General features: G+C 41.7%; 2 protein-coding genes across 2 annotated transcripts in view; both read right to left on the bottom strand.

Annotated features, from left to right (window-relative positions):
- Positions 1–1453: 1453 nt before the first annotated feature.
- Positions 1454–15384, bottom strand: gucy1b1 (guanylate cyclase 1 soluble subunit beta 1). Its single transcript, XM_046843066.1, has 13 exons — positions 15246–15384; positions 14890–14963; positions 12738–12838; positions 11146–11264; positions 10682–10879; positions 8541–8771; positions 8177–8293; positions 7674–7807; positions 7378–7575; positions 5259–5496; positions 3697–3837; positions 2993–3147; positions 1454–2186 (listed from the first exon to the last, which is right to left on the bottom strand). Exons 1-13 carry the CDS (start codon positions 15246–15248, stop codon positions 2066–2068), a joined length of 1830 nt encoding a protein of 609 aa, XP_046699022.1. The 5' UTR covers positions 15249–15384; the 3' UTR covers positions 1454–2065.
- A 1786-nt stretch (positions 15385–17170) lies between these two features.
- gucy1a1 (guanylate cyclase 1 soluble subunit alpha 1) overlaps positions 17171–27388 on the bottom strand; it is a 12117-nt gene continuing 1899 nt past the window's right edge. Inside the window, exons 2-8 of the mRNA XM_046843065.1 lie at positions 25553–25611; positions 25142–25230; positions 23446–24161; positions 21631–22116; positions 19700–19843; positions 18844–18998; positions 17171–18639 (exon numbers count right to left, since the gene is read on the bottom strand). Of these exons, the coding sequence (XP_046699021.1) occupies positions 18468–18639; positions 18844–18998; positions 19700–19843; positions 21631–22116; positions 23446–24161; positions 25142–25230; positions 25553–25611 (1821 nt within the window). The 3' untranslated portion in view covers positions 17171–18467. The remainder of the gene's footprint in view (positions 18640–18843; positions 18999–19699; positions 19844–21630; positions 22117–23445; positions 24162–25141; positions 25231–25552; positions 25612–27388) is intronic.

Genomic DNA, 27388 nt, shown 5'->3' with positions numbered 1-27388 from the left:
TTATATATTACTATATATACCATATATTATTACCCTCATCCGTGTGTACTGTATACTGACATCATACCCTATTTATCTTTGTAAATAAGCCACTTCTGGTTAGATGCTAACTGCATTTCATTGGCTCTGTACATGTACCTTGCACAATGACAATAAAGTTGAATCTAATCTAATCTAATAACTCTACATTTGTTTTTTTGTGGAAGCTGTTAAAAAATTGAGACGTTTTTTGTGATATAGTGTATTGTGTAGTGTAGAAACAGGTTAGATACTGACACAATAAACCAGTCCACAGATTAGCCACAGTAAAGCAGGAGAAAACCATCATCTGTAGACTGATTTGTAGTTTGGAAAGTAACATCTGCTTCATCAATACATAAGGTTTGTAAACAATCAATGTGGTCTGATGGTTGCTTTTGAATAATATTTTTTGAAAAAATTGAATTGAATTATTCTGTTCACATTAATCAGAACACTAATGACCTGTTATTGTTACTGCTCTGGTCTGTGCCTTCATGCAGCCATGTTTTCTTTGTGTTGACTGGAACAATAATAATGAACACATATTAAAGCTGCTCTGAGATTTGGACCAACATTTATTTTAGAGCAAGAAAATCACTCACCGTGTCTAACAGGGTGCCGCCATATTCACACTTGGCCTTCAACTGAATGAATGTGAAGCAAAACCAATTTAACTAAAATATTTACACTTTGAATAGGGAAAGTAGTTTTTTCAGGGATTAAAATTGACAAAGTCATGATTTACATAAAGTGTCGGACAGAAGAAACACAAAAATGCCAAGCATCCGATAGTACACATTCTCCCAGGTTGAGGAACCTTCTAATGTTCTTCTCCAAACATGTTTCTTGGATTCAGCTTTGGGTTCAGTGAGGGGTTCGGTGTCTGCTGTAATGACGGGTTTAGTAAATAATACCGAGAGTAACTGTTTGTGTTTGTATTGATTCTGTCATTTATTTAGTAGTTTTAGAGAAAAAATGCTCAATGTTCTAGAGCATGTTCTGTTTTGTTCACGTGGACACTGTTAGATAGATATGGAGTTAAAGGGCCTTGTTCAGGGGCCCAAAAGTGCCCACTTGGTGTGGCTGGGATTTAAACTCACGACATCATCTTTTGACGTGAATACTGTAATCCTCTGTAATGCTGGTTTTGATAAATCACTGTGTTTCCTCCACAGAAAAAAAAACATCACGTCCTCTCTGTGGAAGCTGAAAACTCAGACTGTAATATCACATGTGTGACAGCAGGTGGAGACAGTGTTCAAGTTTAACAACAAAGAGTGTTGTAAGGTGAAGAGCAGAGTTTTTTAATAGCAGACATGAAAGCGTGTGTGTCTTCACCAGTACGTGTGAGAGGGTCGTGATGCGTCCCAATGAGATATTGGATCCCCCTAATATCCACCTGGTTTATTAAATAAAATACAAACAAGGTACATATTTTCTTATCATGATTATCTTTATTTATTTAATTTTTTATACAGAAATGTATTGAAAAGTCTCAATATTCAATATATTATACAGACTAAACATTTCAGCATAAACCGAGCACTCGGTACAGTCAGACTCCGCAGTGAAGAACACGTGTGTAGATGACTACACTCTGGATAGACTTTGTAAAATAATAGATGAAGGCTGTCTATATATTATATATACACCATTTATAAAGTGTTAAACAAATTTATTATGTATTTCAGAGAGTATTAGTTGGAAGATGAACAGAGGAACGTCTTCCTGCTCTACACTTTTTTCGTGAATTACACACAGGAGGAGAAATGGGAAATAATCAGTGATGAACTATGGCTTTTTTATATATTATATTAAACCTTTTATATGGAGATCAGGTAGTTGCACAGATATGAAGGAAATAGGCAGAACGTTGGACCTAGTAATTGGCTGAAGTTTTGTGAGGGAAACTGTGGTACAATAATGTTCCTGATTAGCTACAACACCGAATCTTCTTATTTTAGCATCGGTCATTTACTCAGCCATCTTTTTTTTTTTTATCCGAAAGAACAGAAATGATTGCCTTCATGTTGATCCACGTGGTCTACAGCGTTTTCCGTGACAGGAACCACACCTTCATCGGCTCCTTTTTGCCCTTCATGGTCACGGGTCCTCTGAACTCCAGGTGGAACTGAGCGTCAGCATTTTCCCCCGACTGCAAACACCTGAGGAAAAAAAACAAACAATACAATAAAACCTGAACCAATTCAGAACAACATCTACACGAAGCGTAATCCCATTGTGAGAAGAAGTGTGGTCTCCGCAGGAGAAAAGAAACATCAGGAGATTGACCTGATATGATCTGTAACCTTCACTGAACAAAGATTTAGCAAACAGTGCTAATATGCTAATGCTAGCTGGCTAATGAATCATGGCCAGGACACATTTTCCCACATGGTTTGTGGAGGAACCTTTTGGTGTAATTCAGACTTGTATGTTCTTCTTGCCCCCTACCCCACATCTCAGACTTGTACAGAACAGTGGAGATGGTGGTCTGATGTAAGGAGAGACCAGAACCTGACATAACTTCCTGTAGTTTCTCCTCTCATCTCTCAACTTTCATCAGTGTCTCCTTGGTGCCACATTTTCTCCATGTATTAATGATGGTCTAAGAGTGGTCCTTTCAGTGCCTTCCATTTTCTTTTATATCTCACTCCTGGTTGGTTACTTTTATCATAGTCTCACAGTTTCTTTGGTGGCTCTTTGTGGTCCTGGTAAATCCTACAGCACCAATGTCTTTCTTCTCTGGATTTTTGTTGGTTGGAAGATCAAAGATGGAAGTCTGATATTTATATATTTATTATTTCCATATTTGCATTTTCAAAAACATTTTTGCGGAGACTTTTTAGATTCTTTTATTGTCTAAGTTTTTTTTTTTGAAAGTCGTTTTGCGACTTGTTAGCGTGGGGGTGTAGGAACCCGAGGAAACAATGTAGAGCCTGAGGTCAGGAGTGTTGTGAACAGTGCTGACCTGTAAGTGTACTCGGACACGTTTATCTTCCCTTTTTCCCCCGTGGTCTCCGTGCGGCTCGTCAGGTTCACCGTGTTACCGAACAGGCAGTAGCGAGGCATCCTCTGACCTATGACCCCTGTCACCACCTCTCCGGTGTGGATGCCGATGGTGATCTGAGGAACACAAACAGATGGACAGATGTGCTAACAGCTAATCTTAGCAGGAAGGCTAGCTCTAAATTCACGTGACATAAAACCGCGGCGATAATCTTTCAGAATAAACCCACAGCTCTGGTGTTCCTTCAGGTTATATAACTGATCTGATCTACACCGAGCTCCAGCGAGACCTTTACAGTTTTGTAGAACTTACCTAGAAACACTCTCTGAGGCTGCTGTGCTGGTGAAGAACAATTTTACTCCATTATACACAATTCGTAGCTGTTAAAGAATCTGTAAAACACTCCTCTGGAACCTGGAGAACATTTTCCTTTAAAGGCTCTGTGTTCAGGGAGGATTTAATAAAAATCATTTATCATCCTGAACTTCAGACGACCTCATTAAATTCCCACAAAGTCCAATTTTTCCTGCTTTAAATCCAGTTATATTCTACTGCATTCTAACACGAAAGCTCAAGAGACCTTCAGCTGCTTCAACAGGAAGAAAACCTTTGTGATTTTTTTTTTGGAAACATCTCATGCCATCTGTCACACATGGACCTTCTACCTGCACAGGTTCCTGATCCACCTTCACCTGTCCTGCAATCTCCATCATGTCCAGTGCCAGGTGGCAGATGGACTTGGCGTGATGAGTGCAGGGTTCTGGAAGTCCACTCACCGTCATGTACTTATCACCAACCGTCTCCACCTGCCACAAAATAAACAAACAAACAAACAAACAAATAAATAAATAAATCTGAATGGAAGATGCAATGAAGAAAGAAAATCAAGATCCAATTCATAAACTCTGAAAAAATACAGATCATGGTTCAGTCTACTCATAGTTTATAAAGGTGTGTGTGTGTGTGTGTGTGTGTGTGTGTGTGTGTGTGTGTGTGTGTGTAACACTGAAATGGGCCTGACTCAGTGAGAATAGAGATGTTTAAGTGGAGCTTCAGTGTCCGTCCCGTCCCCCACACACACACTGCACTTCAGACGTACACTTTAAACACACACACACACACGTCTTTATTGTGAAGTTCGTCAGAGAGTGTAAAGCTGCAGGACCACCTACAGGGTCCGAATTAAATAGGACTTTTTCTTTCGAACGCATTCCTGTCTGAAAGGTTGGAGCGTAAATCAGGAGGCCATCGTTCTGTACAAACAAATCCACTGTCTAGTCTGGTTTCAGTGCAGAGGACCAACGTCTCGCTTTCTACCACACATCAGTCCCATAAACAGGTCCAAGCCATTTGTGTGCATTCGCTCCATTTTTTTCCATCATGTCTCAAATAGAGAATCTGAATCATTCCTGGTATTCCTGGTGTCATTGAAGGTGTTTTATCTGCTCTGAGAAGTTGATATTTCTCACCTTCATCCTCAACATCCATCATATTTGCACAAGAATCGAAAACCAAATCTGAGAGCATCATGCTTAAACCCACAAGCAGAACCTCTGGGATGAAAATTCTCCACCTGGTTTTCTCCACATGCATCATTTAGAATCCACTTCTGGAAAATCGTTGACCACCTTTTTCGCTAATGACAGTTGCTTTGAATTTTTCTGAGGAAATTCTTCCATCGATTCTTACACTCTTACTAGGTTTTAGTAGCAGGGCTCTCGTCTCCACAACGAAGTTCTGGAGTTCCATCATTGTGGCCTTCAGGTTCTTTTCTGCTCCTTCTTTGTTGCTTTTAAATGATTGAATTGATTTTGTTCTTCAAGACCTTCAAATCTGTCAACACTTTACAGTTTCCTTCCATGGATGTGTTGTAGATGTACAGACATTTCCTTCAACCTCATGGCTTGATGTTCCGCTCACTGTGTCCAAGCTTTAATCAAGTGTAGAATCTTTAATGCTAAAGAATGGAAACAGGAAGCACCTGAGATCGAGAGAAGTCTTTGGAGAAAAGGGATATTTCTGATTGGATTTTTGAAGAACAACTTTGAAGAACGCTGATGAATGAAGGTTTTATTTGGATAAATAGTGACTAAGGTTTTTGGCTTGCAGGTGTTCGACGTGAGATCTGAAGTCAGGCCTGTAGTGACGTTGAAGATGTTTGGAGTAAATGGTGATAAAAGTGCGGTAGTGTTCGTGTGATGCGGTCGTATCACGTTTCGTGACTCACCTTGTAGACGTAGGGATTCTTGCGCGAGTCGGTCAGAATGTCAAACTTGGTGTAGATGTCGTTGAGAAGGTTGACAATTTTGATGGCGCCCTCTGCTGAGGCGTGTTTGCTGCAGAAGGCGTTGAATCCCACGATGCCGCTGAACAGGATGGTGACGTTGTCGTAGCGTTTTGCTGGAACGGGACGTTTGTGTCTCAGTTCGTTGGCTACCGAAGGCGGGAGAACCGAGTACAACAACCTGCAACACACAAACAGTTTGATGAGTAAGCAATGATCTCCATTCCATCTCGTTTCCATCATAATACTAGGATTTGAGATGTTTAGTTTGTGCGCTGATGTTTGGTGATGTTTATATTTCCTAACATGGACATGAAGTAACAGCAAGACCTTCAGAATGTGAAACGAATTAGGTTCGATGACGAGATCTCATTACCCTAATGATCCTGTTAGATTGTTGTTTGTTGAAGTTTTTTTTTACATCTGCTTCATGCACACGAGCTGATACGAGTTGAATTTATTCCAGAAATAACCTCCAGGCTTTTCTCAGAGTTTGGCTGTGTGAGGGTGAGGAGCTCCAGCCTGCTGTTCCTCGGCTCGTTCTCTCTACACTGTTTTTTTTTAGTGATTTGAGGACAACGCCGTGGTCACACACCGTCACGTATATCAGCGCTTTATGATAATCAAAAAAAAATCTAAAATACGGGGGACAAGTTGCTATGGAAACCGTCGCAGGTCAGCTTGTTAGTCTGAAATGCGTTACATAATGAGGCAGATTTTTCTGTGCAGTGAAGACCAGGTCCAAATCAACAATCCACATCTTCTCCTGAATACAAATCAGACACCAGACACCATCTCCAAACCAGTTCTATCCTTCATATATATACATATATAAATATATATAAAGTGATAAAAAAATGATGCAGAGCTTCTCCTTCAGGAATGAGGAAAGAAAATTAACCAGACAGGAAGCAGGAGGAGGTGAAGATATCACATCATCCTGGGTTTAGATCCAGTATTAATTATAACTGTATCATTAACTGAGAAAATAAAATATAATAAATATAAAAAAGTGTCATCACATCATCTGCCCTAATTATCTTCACTAATGATCCTTCTCAGACTGAGTATGTTCCTTACACTCCATCATCTCCTCAAACACCATCTCCTCATACATGTGATTCTCCATCTCCATCTCCACACCAAACACCATAACTGACATTACTATTATATTTCCCTCCTGTCCCCAGATGTGATGATGATGGTGTTGATGATTTGAGGTTTCTGTTCATTTCTCTTGAATACTGTGTTTGAAGGAAATTTCACCAGAACTTCTTTTTCGTCAGAAGCTATTTTAACCAAACCAATCACTAAACCAGTCTCCACCCTCAGTGTTCCCCATTCCTCTGGAGCCTTCACACGTCCTGGATCTACAGTAGATCAGCTTTTAGTTACTCAAACATTCCTTCAGCTTCTGTCTCCATTCTCCTGCTCTGAAGGCTCTCACACACACACACACACACACACACACACACACACACACACACACACACACAAAGTGAATCAGACTGCTTTCCTTTAAAAAGTGAAACCAGAAGCTTATTTCCAATGTGTAGAAAAAAGACCATTTTCTTCAGGAAACATCTGCAGCTGCATTTCCTCCCAAATGATCCAGATGTGTAACTCCAGTTATTTTGGAAAATAAGTAAATAAACACAGATATGTAACTGAAGATCAACAGAAGCATGGTCCAGGATTTCACAGCGCTCTCCATCTGTCACGTCCAGAACAAGATCTACAACAAACATCTCAGAACATGCTGTGTGTCAGAGGAACCTTCTCACAATGACAGCATTAGGCTGAAACCCTTATTCAGAGCAGATACAGTTACACACCTGAGCTGGTGAGGGTTCAGGGCCATTCTCACTTCTGGTCAGAAGACCATCTCTCAACCCATAGATCTTCCACCTTCCCTATGTCAGTGTTCCTGTAGTATTTAATCTCTCCTGTGTTCTGTAGAGTAGCTGCTGCTGTTATCCTGAAGACTGTGTTCATCTCAGCAGTGCAGTGAAACACACACATCTTTACTCCTGAAAGTAAGCTGAGGATGTGAAGCACTGACCTGTCTGTCTTCTTCTTCTCGTCCTCCAGCGCTCTGAGTGTGTGCTGCAGGCGATCGGTGAGGATCTCCAGCTCCTGAGTGAGCTTATACTCCTCTCTGAACTGTTCTCCCAAAAGCACCAGGTCTCGCGTGGCGTCGTGGAGAGGAATGTCGCTCAGGTATAGTCCTCTCCTGGTCAGATCATCCAGGTTCATTACACTGACACCAAAACACACACACACACACTTCAGTCAACTCTCACATCCACATTCTCCCTCAATCATGAAGAGCATTTATTTCTGTAATGAAGATGGAACCTGGGGGAGCAGAGGAACAGGATGTTCTCCGTCTCAGGGAGGGAAATCATCTGGCCTTTAAGCCTGAGGCAGCTAATCTCTGTTCCTGTCAACTCGTCCTCACACTCAGCACTTTCCACATTCAGCAGACCCTCCTAAAGGCCACACACACACACACACAAACAGACACAATGTGTAATGTAGATGAAAACTTTTTTACGAGACACGATCACGATCTAAGCCACACCCTCTACACGATCTAAGACACACTCCTAACATGATTTTGGCCACACCCCTACATGATCTAAGCCACACCCTTTACACGATCTAAGCCACACCCACTACATGATCTAAGCCACACTCTCTACACGATCTAAGCCACACCCCCAAAATTATTTAGGCCACACACCCCAACATTATTTAGGCCACACCCCTACATGATCTAAGCCTTACACCCAATCAAGTTGCATAGGCCACGCCCTACATATACTAGGCCACTAGGGTGTTGTCTAGGCCACACCCACCTTACTCCGGAGCACAAACACTGTGTTGATGTGTGACAGGATTCCATGGAAACTGAAATCGATGTGCGGCCGCACCAGAGAGAACACAGAGGGCAAACTACACACACCTGGCTGGAGCTGTGACACACACACACACACACACACACACACACACACACACACACACACACACTTTCATAAATTCTAGATAAATAATTACCAGGCAGTGTGTGAGCTCTAAAGCTTAATATATAAAATTATAATAATATATATAAAATTTATTTTGCAGAGGTGTGTGTGTGTGTGTGTGTGTGTGTGTAGAATGATTGTCTATCTCAGTAAATGTAGTTGATTCTCCTGAAGGTTGTGAATACTTGATCCTGACCTGCGGCAGCACCCTGTAGATGGCGTTTCCACACTGAGTGAGGACCAGGCCTTTATCGAACATCAGGTGGAAAGGGAAAGCCTTGCAGAAGGTGTACGGACTGATGCGTGTCTCCTGAGTTCCGTTCTCCTCGAAACCATCCAGATCTTCATAAAACTCCTCCTTCTCCGAGTCCTTCTCCTCGATCAGGAACTTAATGTGATCACACTCCTCACTCTTCTGCTGAATCACCTGCACGTTCAACCACACAACAAACTGTCTTAGCACTGTGTGTGTGTGTGTGTGTGTGTGTGTGTGTGTGTGTGTGTGTGTGTGTGTGTGTGTGTAATAATAATAATAATAATAATAATAATAATAATGTTTCTGTTACATAATAAAAGTGTTCACAATTACAAGGAACCAAATCATATCTAATCCCACCCTATCACAATCTAATCCAACCTGATCTGATACAATCTGATCTGATCTAATCTGATCTAATGTGTTCTATTTTGTTCTATTTTTATTTGATCTAATCGAAACTGATCCAATCTGATCCGATCTGATTCGATCTAATCTGATATAATCTAGTCTGTTTCTTATCGGATGTAATCCAATCTAATCTGATCTATTTCAATTTGATCGAACCTGATCTAATCTATCTGACCTGATCCAATCTAATGTGTTCTATTTCGTTCTATTTTGATTTGATCTAATCCAATCTGATTTGATCTAATCTAGTCTGTTTCTTATAAGATGTACTCCAATCTAAGATGATCTATTCTGATTTGAATTAACCTGATCTAATCTATGTGATCTGATCTGATCCAATCTAATTTGTTCTATTTTGATTTGAGCTAACCGAAACTGATCCAATCTAATCCAATCTACTATCTACTATCTAATCTGATATAATCTATTTGATCTAATCTAATCCTATCTAATTTAATTTGATTCAATCTAATCTAATCCAGTCTGATACAGTGTAATGGTAATGTAGAGAATCTCGGGTGGTTTTTAGTAAAATTCCTGGGATTGTGTTTGTCAGTGGTGGAGTGATGATTAGATCGGATTAGATCGAATCGGATGATTGGATGTTTGATAATGATGTAGCTTGAGTAAAATGCTTATTCCACCAACACTAATACACTACAATACACACATACCACTAAATACTTCTCCTGTGTGTGTGTGTGTGTGTGTGTGTGTGTGTGTGTGTGTGTGTGTGTGTGTGTGTGTGTAGTTTGCTCATATCCAGACCATTTTCTCTGACGTCAGTCCAGCATGTCGTCTCTCTGCAGTCGCCATGACAACCGTGGCTAATGTTTTATCACTCACAAGAGTGTTAGATATGGAGGTTCTGTCTATTCTGTTCCCTCATTTCACAACAAGATGCATGTGTGTGTGTGTGTGTGTGTGTGTGTGTGTGTGTGTGTGTGTGTGTGTGTGTGTGATCTCTCAATTTCCTCATCCTCTTGTTTATCACCACACACACACACACACACACACACACACACACACACACACACACACACACACACACACACACACATCTCCTATCTCCTATCACTAATTATTGGGAAACAGAGTGTATAGCAGGCATGAGGAGAGTGCAGTGTGTGTGTGTGTGTGTGTGTGTGTGTGTGTGTGTGTGTGTGTGTGTTAGCGTTTTCACAGTAACTCATCCTGATAAATGATTTAATCTTTACATTTCTGTTTATATCCATTTATATCATAGAGATATTTTTGCTTGGTTGCTATGGCGATGTGAGCCACCCCCCCTCACTAGCCAGGAGGAGACACAGTGAGGATGAGGATTAGACCAGATGAAGATAAAAAGCCGTAATATAGATCCTGATCAGAAATCAGAAATGCTTGTGCACCACGGTGACCTCGTTCCCCAAAGAAAGAACAACACAAGAACATCTCCTGTTCCTACACCCGGTCTTGTCTGGTGGTTTCGAGATGCACTTATTTAGACTTGGCAACCCGAATCACGTGTCAGGATTATTTATCAGCAATCAGCATGTTAGTGATAACAGGAAAACGTGAGCTCTGTGCAATCTCCAGAAAAGCACACTTCCTATAAAATACAACTTTTTTTGAAGGCAGAGATCAGAAATGCGTCAGAAGACTGAGAGAAAACGGAACCAGAGCAGAACCTTCATGTCAATCTCGGTGCCGTGGATCTGCTGGGCGACGGTCTTGATGATGCCGATGACGATGTCCTGCAGACCCTCTCTCTCGGAGTAATAATGCAGGATGAGGCTGTTTCCCTTCTCGGCGTCGGTGCAGCGGAACGAGGGAGCGCGCATACCGGGGTAGATGGTGCCGAGGTGGTCATGAAGAGCATCAAGGTTCTGGAACAGAAGGAAATTTTGTTGTTAAACTGGTACTGGTCCATAAGTCCAGCCTTATACATGTGTGAAAAAAATTACCTGTGATTGAATAACTCCCTGATGGATAAAAGGGGGTGCCAATACTTTATACACACTAAGGCATTTTCAGTGTGCACACATTATACAGTGGGAATAAATTCACACACTGACACACACACACACACACACACACACACACACACACACACATACACACAGACCATGCTCTGTATACACCTGCTACTGACCTGCAGGAATTCCCGAACGTTGGACCCGAGCACACGCAGGATCGTATCATAGCCGGATTCCTGACAGAACTCGAAAAACATCTTCCCAAACATCTGGAGAATGTCCCCGGCGTGCATTTCTGAGCCAAATCACACCAAATCACATCAATCATCCGAGTTGTGCAGTGTTGTGTTTATTGTGAGGTGTTGTGCAGTGTTGTGTTTATTGTGAGGTGTTGTGCAGTGTTATGTTTAATGTGAGGTGTTGTGCAGTGTTATGTTTATTGTGAGGTGTTGTGCAGTGTTGTGTTTATTGTGAGGTGTTGTGCAGTGTTATGTTGTGAGGTGCAGTGTTGTGTTTAATGTGAGGTGTTGTGCACTGTTATGTTGTGAGTGCAGTGTTGTGTTTATTGTGAGGTGTTGTGCAGTGTTATGTTGTGAGGTGCAGTGTTGTGTTTATTGTGAGGTGTTGTGCAGTGTTGTGTTTATTGTGAGGTGCTGTGCAGTGTTATGTTGTGAGGTGCAGTGTTGTGTTTATTGTGAGGTGCTGTGCAGTGTTATGTTGTGAGTGCAGTGTTGTGTTTATTGTGAGGTGTTGTGCAGTGTTGTGTTGTGAGGTGCAGTGTAGTGTTTATTGTGAGGTGTTGTGCAGTGTTGTGTTGTGAGGTGCAGTGTTGTGTTTATTGTGAGGTGTTGTGCAGTGTTGTGTTGTGAGTGCAGTGTTGTGTTTATTGTGAGGTGTTGTGCAGTGTTATGTTGTGAGTGCAGTGTTGTGTTTATTGTGAGGTGTTGTGCAGTGTTATGTTGTGAGGTGCAGTGTTGTGTTTATTGTGAGGTGTTGTGCAGTGTTATGTTGTGAGGTGCAGTGTTGTGTTTAATGTGAGTGTTGTGCACTGTTATGTTGTGAGGTGCAGTGTTGTGTTTATTGTGAGGTGTTGTGCACTGTTATGTTGTGAGTGCAGTGTTGTGTTTATTGTGAGGTGTTGTGCAGTGTTGTCTTTATTGTGAGGTGTTGTGCAGTGTTATGTTGTGAGGTGCAGTGTTGTGTTTATTGTGAGGTGTTGTGCAGTGTTGTCTTTATTGTGAGTGTTGTGCAGTGTTATGTTGTGAGTGCAGTGTAGTGTTTATTGTGAGGTGTTGTGCAGTGTTATGTTGTGAGGTGCAGTGTTGTGTTTATTGTGAGGTGTTGTGCAGTGTTATGTTGTGAGTGCAGTGTTGTGTTTATTGTGAGTGTTGTGCAGTGTTGTGTTGTGAGTGCAGTGTAGTGTTTATTGTGAGTGTTGTGCAGTGTTATGTTGTGAGGTGCAGTGTTGTGTTTATTGTGAGGTGTTGTGCAGTGTTGTGTTTATTGTGAGGTGTTGTGCAGTGTTGTGTTGTGAGGTGCAGTGTTGTGTTTATTGTGAGGTGTTGTGCAGTGTTGTGTTGTGCAGTGTTGTGTTTATTGTGAGGTGTTGTGCAGTGTTGTGTTTATTGTGAGGTGTTGTGCAGTGTTGTGTTGTGAGGTGCAGTGTTGTGTTTATTGTGAGGTGTTGTGCAGTGTTGTGTTTATTGTGAGGTGTTGTGCAGTGTTGGTGATGGAGGGTTGTGGAGTTACTGGTAGTTGTGGTACTCACTCAGCACTTTGCTTGCAGCAGCCACCAGGTCATAAGTTTTGGCGTCCTCATAGATGATTCTGACCAGGAATTGTCCTTCCACGTCCACCTGCGCCTCACGCCTGAGACAAAACATCATTACTACAGCACTTTATACCATTACTTCACAATTCTACACCATTCTACACCATTACTACACCTTTACTTCACAATTCTACACCATTGCTATACCATTACCACACCATTACACACAATTACTACACCATTATAACCCATTGCCCCACCATTACTACACCATTGTACACAATTCTACACAAGTTGCTACACCATACTACACCATTACTACAGCATTCTACAGCATTCTACACCATTACTATACAATTCTACACCATTACTACAGCATGCTACAGCATTCTACACCATTACTACACAATTCAACAGCATTACACACAATTACTACACCATTCTACCATTACTACACCATTACTACAGCATTCTTCACCATTTTACACCATTACTACACCATTACTACACCATTAAACACAATTACTATGCCATTCTACACCAATACTACGGCATTCTACACCATTACTACACCATTCTACACGTTACTACAGCATTCTACACCAATACAACATCATTCTACACCATTACTACAGCATTCTACACCAATACAACATCATTCTACACCAATACTACAGCATTCTACACCATTACTACACCATTCTACACCGTTACTACAGCATTCTACACCAATACAACATCATTCTACACCATTACTACAGCATTTTAAACCATTGCCACACCTAACTACAACATTACTAGACCATTCTACACCATTACTACATCATTACTACAGCATTCAACACCATTGCTACATCATTACAACACCTTTACTACACCATTGCTACACCATTCTACACAATTACACAAAATTACTACACCATTCTACACCATTACTACAACATTACAACACCTTTACTACACCATTGCTACACCATTATATACAATTCTACACCATTACTACACCATTACTACACCATTACACATAATTAATACACCATTTACACCATTACTACACCATTCGTCCACCATTGCTACACCATTATATACAATTCTACACCATTCAACACCACTACACACAATTACTACACCATTCTACACTTCAGTAGTTCAGTAGTGTTAAAGATCACACACCTTTTCAGAGTGTGTTTAAAGAGTGTTACGGAGAGAATGAAAGGAACTAGGAAGAGGTGTGTGTGTGTGTGTGTGTGTGTGTGTGTGTGTGTGTGTGTGTGTGTGTGTATTTAAGCTGAAAAGTGAAAGTGGCCTTGAGGAAATAAAGCTGTCCTTTGTTTGTTAGAAACTGTCACCTGCCTCCTGTTTCCTCTTCCATCACTCCGGAAGTTCTCCACACACTGAACGTTCAGCACACAGGAAGATCTCCACAGCACAAAAATAGCACAGTTCTCATGAATCAGAGCACACAGTCCTGATCAGAACCTCACTGAGAACCCAGAGCTTCTCCAACCACAACTAGCGACACCTCAACATCAACACCATCTCAAAAAATCAGAAGCAGGAAGTGAATCCAGAACATAAAACTTCCACTGGAGGATGAAGAACATAATTCACTGTGTGTGTGTGTGTGTGTGTGTGTGTGTGTGTGTGTGTGTGTGTGTGTGTTGAACTTGACTGGTTATGACACTGAACATCTGGACCCTGCAGAATAAAGCTAATGTGGTGGGAAAAAGCGTGGAGCTGATGTCATGTGGAGATGGTTGCTCCCATGCAGCACAGAACTAATCCCCAATAAACCCGTTCATTACAGAACATCGAGGAGCTCCAGCAGTGTGGAGGAGCCCAGGAACACAAGTTCTCCCAAATCTCAAGCTCAAGAAGCTGATTATGAAGTGATATGAACAGAGTGAGGAATGCTCTTCAGCAGGTTTCCTCTAAAACCCTTGTGTAAAAACACAGCACACACAGAGTAGACTCCTGCTCAGGATGGTGATTCCACAGCAGCCATGAGGAGAAACCTCAGGACCAGACATATGTAATGAGCGTGTTGGTGTTTATGGTGGAAACCTACACGTATTTAGAACGTTACTGACCTTTAGACTTTTATTGAATTATTGCTTTGATTGGATTTAATATTGAATGTTGTACTCACTTGATGTCCTCCCACACATCCGGACCATAGTTCCTCAACACCAGAAGTTCCAGTGCGTGATTTACAAATCCATACTGAGTAAAGAAAGAAAAAAAAATCATCTTCACCACCATCATCATCCTCATCATCATCATCATCCTCACCACAGAGAGGAATAAAGATGAGTTGATGTGGTGTGAGATGTGGAGCGGTGGTGAATATGTTGATGTGATCAGCGTTACACTGTAACACACTCTTTATAACACACTCTTTATTCTAACCGCTCCACATCTGCATGTGAGCGCGAGCTGCGGGTAATGATGTGCAGAAGAATAAAAGAAAGCGTTCCAGATGTGAAATCTGAAGCTGTTACTCACCATGATGGGCTCCGATCTTTCATTCCTCTGTTTCCTACAGCAGGAGAATTAAACCATGAAAACCGCAGATCTCCAGCGGTTCCTCCACCATGAGCCGAAGCGCAGCCGCGTGATTGACAGGCCGCGCAGCCAATCAGCGCTCATCATCGGAGTGACGCGAGAGCACCGCGGAGCGGCGCTGCGGAACTCAGTGCGCATGCGCGAAACCAACGACGCGCAACGGCGCCCATGATTTCATTCGTTTATTCTGCATGATTTTGTTACGGTGTTGATTTATGTTTATTAACGCATGATTTTTTTTATTTGTTTGTTGTGTTTAATTTGATCACTGACTGTGCAGCAGATTCAAAATTCACCCAACATTTACCTTCAACTCAGCAATGAAATCATATAATAATATAATATAATTAATATAATATCATATATCATATCATATAATAACTTTCAGCTTCTCCATAATTAATATATCATATAATAATATAATGTAATATAATATAATTATTATAATATATAATATCAAATAATATCAAATCATATCAATTATATTATATTATTATATCATATCATATAATATATCATATAATAATATAATGTAATATAATATAATTAATATAATATCAAATCATATATCATATCATATATAATGATTCAGGGGTCACCAACCTTTTAGAAACTGAGAGCTACTTCTTGGGTACCGATTAATGTGAAGGGCTCCCAGTTTAATACACACAGTTTTCAGTTTGATCTGAAATAACAAATTTGCTCAGACTAACACTTTTATACCCCTTACACCAAACACGCAACCTCGAGAAGGTAAAGGTTTTACTGTAGAGAACGTTACTGATGCACTGGAGCTCAGCTCTGTTTTACACTGAGCAAGTTCTAGTTTGAAATCAGAAGACTTTAGAAGCTGAGAGATCACGATTTCAGCCTCATTTCCTGATACTGACCTGATACCGAAAAACACTAGTGAGAAACCTCACCAACTTCAAATCTTGTATCAGATCTTTTGGTAACTAAATGTGCTGAAAATTTTATTTTATGTAAAGAACTGTGTATCTCTAACTTGGAATAAGTGCATGAAGCCGGTGACTTACTGACACCAAACTGTTCCATAACACTACCACCACCAGGCTTCACCCATTTACTGTTCTGTTCTGGACCATGAGCATATCCTTTCCTTCTCCATATTGTAATGGAGGTTTGTGTCAGTTTTCCAAATGTTTCTGTCTCCTCTCTGTATTTTGTTGTGATTCCAGTCTGATTGTTTCACTGTGATGATGATGATGATGATGATGATGATGATGATGATGATGATGATGATAAAATAAAATAAATAAGAAGTAGATACATTTGTCACAGAGAAACACACACTGAGGTGCCAATATCTTTATTAATGATATTACAGCTTTATTACACTACAAAACATCACACATTATTATTATTATTATTATTATTATTATTATTATTATTATTATTATTATTATACACAGATTGATATCTGCAGGAGACATTACACACATTTCAGAAGTTCCTACTCGTGATTGAAACTTGAACAACTTCAATTTAATCTGACCAGTGATTCTCCGTGATTTTGTATTAAACTGTGAGATAAAGTTACAGAGCCGTGAACTGTAGTGTGACTCATTTATAATTAACTCAGACTGCAGTCGTCTTGCACTCAATAAAGCAACACTCACTACATTTATGACTCGAAATGTTATAAGTGTAGAAACGCAGTGTGGTCTGTAGGAGCTTCTAATTCTCCTGAGATCTACAGAGATACAGATGGAGTCTAACATACAACTCGAACGTTTTATTAACAAAGACATCAATATACATTGTGTTTTACTTGAAAAGCAGAAAACTGGTCACGCACACACACACACACACACACACACACACATAAAGCTTAGAAAGTTGAGGGGAGTCCATCTTAGTGAACTATCTAACTTCTGCTAATGGTCACAACAACCGCTGCTACAAGAATCTGCCTCTTTACCCAATATGCACAGCAGTGTGTGTGTGTGTGTGTGTGTGTGTGTGTGTGTGTGTGTGTGTGTGTGTGTGTGTAATGAAGTGAATTAGAGCAGGTGAATAAGTATAAGTGAGGCACAGACTCAGTAACAGTGAAGCAGGTGCTGCAGCGTGAGGTCATATGACAGAGAGACAGCAGGGACAAGATCATGGAAATGTTCCTCATTGAGTCACCGGGATGAGAGTCATGATGACAATAACTTATTTGGTGTGGTATCAGATGTCATTTGATGTGATCTGGTGTGTGATCTGATGTGATCTGGTGGCATCTAGTGTGATCTGGTGTGTGATCTGGAGTAATTTGGTGTGATCTGATGTGATCTGGTGTGTGATCTGGAGTTATTTTGTGTGATCTTATGTGATCTGGTGTGTGATCTGGGGTAATTTGGTGTGATCTGATGTGAAATGGTGTGTGATCTGGAGTAATTTGGTGTGATCTGGTATGATCTGTTATTGTCTGGTTTGCCCTGGTGTAATTTAGTGTAATTTGGTGTGATCTGGACGGTGATCTGGTATGATCTGGTATGATCTGGTGTAATTGAGTAATTGGTGAGTCGGGGAAATACTGCAGATGCTGATGGAGGTAACAATGTAGATGTGAATGGGGGTAACATTTTAAACGTGGATATTGGGATACCACTGTAAATGTGGAGGGGGTAACACTGTAGATGTGGATGGGGGTAACACTGTAGATGTGGATGGGGGTAACACTGTAGATGTGGATGGGGGTAACACTGTTGATTAGGATAGGGGAGTAACACTGTAGATGTGTATAGGGGTAACACTTAAGATGTGGATAGGGAAGTAAGACTGTAGATGTGGATGGGGGAGTAAGACTGTAGATGTGGATGGGGGTTAACACTGTAGATGTGGAGGGGGGTAACATTGTAGATGTGGATCGGGGTGTAACACTGTAGATGTGTATAGGAGTAACACTTTAGATGTGTATAGGGGTAACACTGTACATGTGGATAGGGGGGTAACACAGTAGATGTGGATGGGGTGACACTGTAGATGTGGAGGGGGTAACACTGTAGATGTTCTGCAAGAGGTTTATTAAACAGCTGGAGAAACTAATCCAGTGTTTAAGCACAGATTGACTCTGAACGTACTGATCCCCAGGTTTTGAAACACTTGTATCAGAGGATTTGGTTCTCCTGCTGGCTCATATCCACTTCCTGTACATTACTGTACGCTGTCCACCACCACAGGGAAATTATCCACACTCACATCACTCGTCCTGCAGATGGCCGACTCCAGGAAGTAACAAATACCTGGAATGTCAACTGGGAAGTTTGGTGGAAGTTCATCTCTGGAGCGTGGGATAAATGTGAACTCGGGACGACCTTTCAGTAATCTGGAAGGAGATGAGAGGCATTTAGAATGAGCTTTATATAAGTACATTCCTTACAGCCCTTAGACGTGCAAAATAAAGTAAACACTCTCTAAAAATAAAAGAATTTAATGTGTATAAATAAGTGTATAATAAGAATGTGAAGGTCAGAGTTTACTTTACAGTGAAGAGAAGCAGTGAAAGGTGAGGAATTTCTCCTTCTTCTACCTGTAAGTTGTGGGACTGATGTTGATTTTCCTCGGAAGGCTGTAGGACTCAAACTTGTTGGCTAATGTGACATTGTTTCCAAAGAGACAGTATCTAGGCATCTTCACCCCGACCACACCCGCCAGAACCGAACCTGAATGAACACCGATCCGCATCTGAGGAACAAAAACACCACTGATTGCCTTCAGGATCACCTTCAGCCTCATGTTTACTTTTCAACAAATACAAACATCAGAGGAACTTTTCTGCACAGAACTGATGAAAATGCACTGATATGCAACTTCCAGTTTACTACAGTCTCCAGGCACTTAAGCTAACTGCTAATACATTAGCTCACATTAGCCATGTCAATTGGATTTCACCATCAGCTCTCGTTTGATAGGTAACACGATGTTACCATGGCAACCGCTATCTCAGTAAAAACATGAGCTAACTTCAATAGTGCTTCTGGGATTAAATGCTTCCAGGCTCCATGCAGTCATTTTCGGATAATCTGTAATCAAAGGATTCAAGTTTATTTTAGTGAAGAACAAACAATCGAACACAATGAACCATGAAACAGTCGACTCGCTTCATCTTATCAATCAGCTTCAGTTTCAGTTCTCCATCCAGTGTGATGTCATACCTTCTACATCTCATTCATCAGCTTCCATCTTTAATCACTTAGTTGTTCAAATAACATTTACTAAAAATGAACTTATTCGTCAGGTTCAGTTTCCTTCACAATGACTTTATCTTCATCGTCTTCATCATCATCAGCATCATATATATATATATATATATATATATATATATATATATATATATATATATATATATATATATATATATATATACAGTATATATGCATACTTACCCTGATGGCATCACCCATTGGAGTTGTGACTTCATCAGAGAGCTCCATCATCTTCAGGGCCATCAGAGCGATCTGTACAGCATGGGTCGGACTTTCCTTATGCAGACCTCCAGCAACACAGTACGCATCTCCAATCGTCTCCACCTACAACACGAGAGAGAAACACACTAATCCCTGATCCAGGCTTCTTCAGACAGGCTCAGTTTGAGTGTGTTTGGTATTTAATAGTGAAGAAAGTCTCAGCTGTAACTAGCTGCTTTAGCTAACATGGTTGCAGGCGAAGTTCAGGCTGGGCAAGATGAACCTCAGGCCCAGCACAGTGTATATGTGTGTGTGTGTGTGTGTGTGTGTGTGTGTGTGTGTGTGTGTGTGTGTGTGTGTGTGTGAGCTGCACACCAGCTGCAGTGTCTCAGACTGAGCAGGTCTTCAGAAAGATCTCAGACATCCTGCAGCGCTGGAGAAGAGCTCACCCATACCTACAGTTAGATTCATTTACAGCACTGCTTTGTGGTTAATGGGTTGTGTGTATATTTGTGTGTATTTGTGTGTATTTGTGTGTATGTGTGTGTGTGTGTGTGTGTGTGTGTGTGTGTGTGTTTTTCCCGGGCCGCCAGATTACGACTTTAACAGAAGATATAGATCTATTTTAGGACAGAGCCATGAGCAGGAATGTAAACTGAAGGAAAAGTTGTGCTGTCCTTCACAGCAGCTTCATCTCCACTGTGGATGAGATGTTTTACTTTTAAACATACTCTATTAACTGAACTAAACAAAACACACACACACACACACACACACACACACACACACACACACAAGATTCTCTCTGAAGAACTCAAAACTCAGACATGTAGAAACAAAGATAAAATTGAACCCGTTCTCCATCCAGACATCAACACACATTCAATCATCACACACTCATCACTCCACCGCCAGCATCACCCCCACCATCACAACCTTTACCACCACCATTACCACCACCACCATCACCACTATTACCAACACCACCTCCTCCTTCACAACCATTACCACCACCTCCACCACCACCACTTCCTCCACCACCACCATCACCACCTTCACCATAATCAATATCACTACCACTACTTCCTCCACCACCACCATCTCCACCACCACCTCCACCATCACCACCACCACCACCACCACAACCATTACCACCTAACAACCACCACCACCATCACCACCTTTACCACCACCATCACCACCATGACCTCGACCACCACCACTATCACCACCATTATTATTACTGACAAATTCATCTCAAGTCTTTATCGTGTTCCAAAGTCAACTCCAGGGATCCATGAATTATAAATCATCCAGACTATTTCTTCATTCCTTCAAACATCTGCTTCCAAGCCAGGGTCAGTGCAGCCTCCATTAGGAGCTATTTTTAAAAGCACTTCATTTTGATTTAAGGGTAAATCTCTCTTGTTATTAATAGTTTAGTAAAAGTCTCCACTGCGCTGGTGTGATGGTTCTGGTCGTGTGCCTAAACAAAGCTTCAGGATGTTTTAAAGACTTCAAAATAAATGAATCCTCCACAGTCTGAGATCTTTTAGAACTGTTCACTTGAAACAGACCCTCAGACCGAACTCTCTGATGGAGTTAACTCCATCAGCATCAAATGATCGACAAATTTTCTCCACATGGATCATCTAGAACATCACCTGTACTGATTATACACTGATGGATTTCTCTGTGCTGAAGAAACCTTTTTTTTTATTCATTCTTTGAATAATAAACTAGCAGCAGGAACATCTGATCTCCTTCACCATCAAAAGCTCCATCTAAAAACCATTTAGGTGCAGAAAAAGCGTTAACGTTATTTTCAATTTAGAGAAGGTTCCAAGTAAAACCCCTTCATAGAGAAACTATGCAAAGAACCTAGGAGGAACTTCTGGATTGAATCTCACCTTGTAGATATCGAGTTCTCCGCAGTGCTGGTCAAAGCGAGTGTACAGAGCACTCAGCATGTCCACCACCTGCATGGGCGTGCAGCGCGAGCAGATAGCCGTGAAGCCCACGATGTCTGAGAACAGCACCGTGACGGCGTCAAACTTCTTGGCCTGGACCGGGAGCCCCTGCCACAGCCTCTGGGCCACGTTCCCAGGGAAGATGGTGAAGAGCAGCTCAACGGTTTTGCGCTTCTCTTCCTCGAGGGCCTGATGAGCCTGCTCCAAAGCCGCCTTTGCTTTCCCCAGACGCTTCTTTAGGCCGTCCTGCGCTTTGGCCTGCTCGCCCACTAGCACCACGTCACGCAGGGCGTTGTGGATCGGGATGTCGGATAGATAAAGGCCACGTCCTGTCAGCTCTTCCAGACGGTCCACGCAGGGCGAGCCCAGGAACAGCACTGCATTCGACTCGGACATGAAGATCATCTGACCTTTCAGGTCCATGTGCTGCAGACAGACAGACGGACAGATTAAATCTGGTGTGTGGAATAAGAACGCGTTTGGATATTACGTCCTTGATCAGAAGCTCATTTTGGCTCATTATGTCTCAGTGTTAGCTCATTATGGCTAATGTGGAAATTAGCATGCTAACAACCAACCAGTGCGCTAAAAAAATAAACAAAGCACACGAATTAGCATGAACGCTGTTGTATTTGGTGACATCTGTTGAGGAGATGGTGGTGAATTGGCAGGAACCTGACGCTAGACTAGACAGAATTGAGACTTTAGCACAGTGGGATTTATTTTTCAGCTCCGTCATGAGCTTGATGTCAGCGTGAAATCGGTGTGTGTGTGTGTCAATTTAGAGCAGCATAGCTTCAGAACAGATCCAAAATGAAAAGGTCTGAGACTCAGACAGAGCTATAGATCAGACAGTGAGGTGAAGTGACGTTACAGAAAGACCTTCTGTATAAACGGAGACGACGTTCTTTAAGTGTAGGGAAGATGAATGAACCCCTCTATAAATATGGAGTGTAAAGTGCTCCAACACTCCTGCGTGACGGACGAGTACTCCGGGGAGATTTTATCTTTCTTTTTCTTCTTCCTCTCACTTTATAAACCCAGAACGTTCGCCAAGGATAAGAATAAATATCCAGATGGCACAGCCGGAATATTATTATTACTTGTCTCTGTACAGACAGACGAGAAGGAAAAGAGATAAAGACTTAACCACACTGTGTCCTGAAGGAGATGTGACATGAACGATAAACACTGGGGCTCTGAGAAAAATCTACAGAGAATTTCTCCAGCTTTAGGAAACGTTCAGGAGAGAAATGGAGATATTAACTTTGAGAAATAATGAGGATCCCGAGGAAGTTCTGCCCTTTAGCTATAAATAGGTTCAATCTCATTATCTGACGCTGTGAGGTAAATGTGTCTACAAGCCCTGACATTTACTTCTGCACACAACATGAGTGTGTATTTGCCTCCTGATTCAGGATCGGTTTTGTCCACGATAACCTCCAGATATAACCTTTAAATAAACTCATTCTCAGATCGGGAGAAAAACAAGGGTCCTAATTACTGATTATTCCCAGAGAAGCTTCTCAAATAAAGCTGAATTCCTCACAAATCCACCCTAATTTATGAGGAACATCTCCCATTCATCTCACACCATCCCACACCATCACACACCATCTCGCATCATCTCACATGGTAATGATGGTGATGGTGAGGATGATGGTGAAGAGGAAATGGAAGGTTCCCAGGTGAAAATCTGTGTTTTAGACTGAAACAAACAGGATTTAGATCTTTGAAGTTTTTAAAGTTTGTTACCTTCCCGTAGCCGAGTGTGGCGCCACCTCCATGCTGCTTCACCCGCAGGATGAACTGTGTGTTCAGCATGGTGAGGATTCCCTGGAAGTCTGCCTGGATCTCAGGCATCACAATGGCAAAGTGCTCTTCAAACGCTGGTCTCCTCTGCCCCTCCCTGCCACGCCATAATCTCCTCCTCAGCCCATCTCCCATCTGCAGCACCATCATCTCCTGATCTAACAGGATGTGGAAGGGGAAGGTGGAGTAGAGCAAAGACAGGGCGATGTGACCGGATGAGTGTGTCCTCATGGGGCTGGGCGTCAGGCTCCTGGCGTCTCTCACCACAATGGAGTACAATAGGTAGGGCTGATGATTGTCATGAACACCTCCACCCTCTTTTAGCTCGGAGTCCATCTTGACATCCACGTGGATGCCGTACAGGAAGTGAGCCGCCGCCTGGATGATGCCTGGGAAGAAGAGCTCGGTGGAGGTATGAGGGTTAAAGTAGTAGACCGTCAGGAGACCAGGGTCTTTGTCCAGGCACAGCACAGAGGCCTGGGCCACGTGACAACGGGCCTCAGCTGTGGGCGGCGTGCTCTGCTTCAGGAGGACGTTGAAGCTGTTTAGGAAGTCATGTAGGGCTCCGCCCACCACACGAAGCACATGACCATCTTCGTCATAGCAGTCACGGAAAACCTCTGAGCCCAGATCGAGCTTCAGAGAGTCCAGAGGAATTCCTGAGATTTACACAAATACAACACAGTCATCATCTACACATCTTCATCAACTTAAACACTGGCATCACTGCATACGCTGGAACACATCGATCACTCGAACCTGCTGTTAGATCTTCAGTGGGGAAGTAAATGCTAGAAGCAAAACTAGAGCTCTGTGAGTAAGGCTAAGAGGAGAGCTAGGATATGAACGGTTCTTTCAGGGTTCTTCAGACATTTTCTTTGTTCAAATTATTGTTCCACCTGCAGGTTCCTGGAGCACACTGGAGAAACCATTTGTCTCCATTCTCCCAGATCATATGATAGAGAAGAGCTGATGGGGAGGAAACTGGCTGAGACCAAGTTATGGAGAAAATCTGAGGAAAATATGGGTTTCTTCCTGGAAGCATGTCTGCGAGAAAATGAGGCTGAGATCTTCCAAAGATTAAAGAGCTCAATAATATGATTCCATCATCGTCTAGAGTTCTATCAGATCACCAATCAGGTCTCGTCTTTTCTCCGAGTTTTATATCAATACTTTAATGATGATGGAACTGTTCCTTATGAAACGTTTTCTGTTTCCATATACAGTATCATGTTTGTGTTTCTTTGGTTTATCAGTAAAACTAAACGTCGTGTTAGAGATTCATCATGGTGTCTTCACGTGTCATGGTGATCTTCCTGACATATTGTGCACGCCCACCGATCCATCACTGCGACTGGAGCCGAGTCGTTAATGCGTTTTCCAAGATTTAATTAGATCATGAGTGATGATGTTTCCTCGAAAATAATTACAGTGTACATGTGTGTGCGTGTGTGTGTGTGTGTGTGTGTGTGTGTGTGTGCCTGTGTGTGGGTGGGTGTGTGTGCGCTTGTGGTGTGTCAGTGAGTCACTGTGTATATACACTGCTGTGCTTTTTCGAATAGTTACATGTTAAACAACTGAAACGTGATCAACATTTTGACACGTCTATACTGAAGGAGGATCAGAGCTGAAACGTGACCTGCTTTCACTGAGTAACTCTTCATGACATCCAGCAAGTGCTCAGGTTCATCCAGGAGCTGATAAACATCTGTGGTGTGTTGAGCAGGACTGTGGACACACACACACACACACATACATACGTTAGAGCACATTTCCACTTCACGTGAGTTTTAAAACTATTTTCTCCTCACGTGTCCTAGGAGTGTAGCGACCTGATCAGACATACACACAAACGTCAGCGACATGTTAATAATGTTACACCTCTTGTTGTGTGTTTAGGTTCCTGACACACCACTGTGAGGAACCTGAACTTGTTCATACACACACCCAGCTGTCATGATACACACTGGAGTAATGTTCAGGATCATGAGCATGCTCACCATGGGATCAATATTATAATGAATACAGCACTGGAGCTGTAAGATCTCACCATGTGGAGTGTGACTGCTGCTTCATCACTCTGGACATCGCAATCCGCAGCTTCTCAAACTACAAACACATGAAAACATACTGATTATTCACACCTCATCACCTCATTACATTATCTTATCACTCACACATCTCATCCCCATGCTCCTCAACATCTCATCACTCACACATCTCATCCCCATGCTCCTCAACATCTCATCACTCACACATCTAATCTCAACACATCTTATCACCAACATCTTATCACCAACATCTAATCACATACACATCTCATCACCAACATCTAATCCTCACACATCTCATCACTCACATCTCATCTCCAAAATCTCATCACTTACACATCTCATCTCCAACATCTCATCACCAACATCCCATCTCCAACATCCCATTATCTCGTCACCCACATCTTATCCCCATGCTCTTCAACATTTCATCACCTACACATCTCATCACCAACATCTCATCTCTTACACATCTCATCTCCATGTCATCTCCAACATCTCATCACTTACATCTCATCTATAACATCTCATCACCAATATCTCACCACTTACACATCTCATCTCGAACATCTCATCACTAACATCTCATCACCAACATCAAATCCCCAATGCTCCTAAACATCTAATCACTAAGATCTCAGCATTTTATCACCAACACAGCTCGCTATCCCCATCCTTCCTCATCCCTTCACATCCCTCTGTTATTTCTATAGATAATTATGAATTTTTACAGAAATAATCTGACCTTCAGAAACTGGTCCACAGACACGACGACCTGGGAAATATCTATTATAATTACCTTCACAAACCCACGTGAATAATTGAGTTTCCTCACAAATATGATTAGTGCAATGAGTTCAGAAGATGTTCCTACAGAAATAGACCTGAAATAAATCCCTCAAAATATCTACACACCTGTGGAACATAAACACAAAGAGGATGCAGCAGAAGAATCCACATCATCATCATCATCATCATCATTATTATTATTATTATTATTATTATTATTATTATTATTATTATTCTAAGAAAGTGAGAGGAGAACTGAAATTTTTATGTCAGTAGAGATTTATAGCTGAGTGTAAAACATCAGCCAATGAGATTAAACGAAGAAATGTTCAGCATACGGCTTATTTAACTACAGAAAAGTGTAAGAGTGGATGTGAGTGGATGAGGGAGTGAATGAAGGAGTGAGAGTGGATAAGAGAGTGGTTGTGAGAGTGAGTGAATGTGAGAGTGGATGAGAGAGTAAATGAAAAGTGAGAGTGGATGAGAGAGTGAATGTGAGTGGATAAAAGAGTGGATGTGAAAGTGGATGAGAGTGGATGTGAGAGTGGATGAGAGAGTGGATGTGAAAGTGGATGAGAGAGTGGATGTGAGAGTGGATGAGAGAGTGGATAAAAGTAGATGTGAGTGGATGAGAGAGTGGATGTGAGATTGGATGAGAGAGTGGATGAGAGAGTGGATGTGAGAGTGGATAAAAGTAGATGTGAGTGGATAAAAGTAGATGTGAGAGTGGATGTGAGTGGATGTGAGAGTGGATAAAAGTAGATGTGAGTGGATAAAAGTAGATGTGAGGTGGATGAGAGAGTGGATGAGAGAGTGGATGTGAGAGTGGATAAAAGTAGATGTGAGTGGATAAAAGTAGATGTGAGAGTGGATGTGAGAGTGGATGTGAGAGTGGATAAAAGTAGATGTGAGTAGATGTGAGAGTGGATGAGAGAGTGGATGTGAGAGTGGATGAGAGAGTGGATGAGAGAGTGGATGTGAGAATGGATAAAAGTAGATGTGAGTGGATAAAAGTAGATGTGAGAGTGGATGAGAGAGTGGATGTG

The sequence above is a fragment of the Silurus meridionalis genome, chromosome 28 (genome assembly GCF_014805685.1).
Source record: "Silurus meridionalis isolate SWU-2019-XX chromosome 28, ASM1480568v1, whole genome shotgun sequence".
Lineage (NCBI taxonomy): Eukaryota > Metazoa > Chordata > Actinopteri > Siluriformes > Siluridae > Silurus > Silurus meridionalis.
This window is presented reverse-complemented; position numbering and strand designations above follow the sequence as displayed.

Bases quoted from the DNA above. Each gene is read 5' to 3' on its own strand.
- gucy1b1 (XM_046843066.1), bottom strand. The intron at 11,265-12,737 runs GTGAGTACCACA...GATTTGGCTCAG, and splicing joins TGCTGCAAGCAAAGTGCTGA to AAATGCACGCCGGGGACATT. The intron at 2,187-2,992 runs GTCAGCACTGTT...TTTTTTCCTCAG, and splicing joins GTGTCCGAGTACACTTACAG to GTGTTTGCAGTCGGGGGAAA.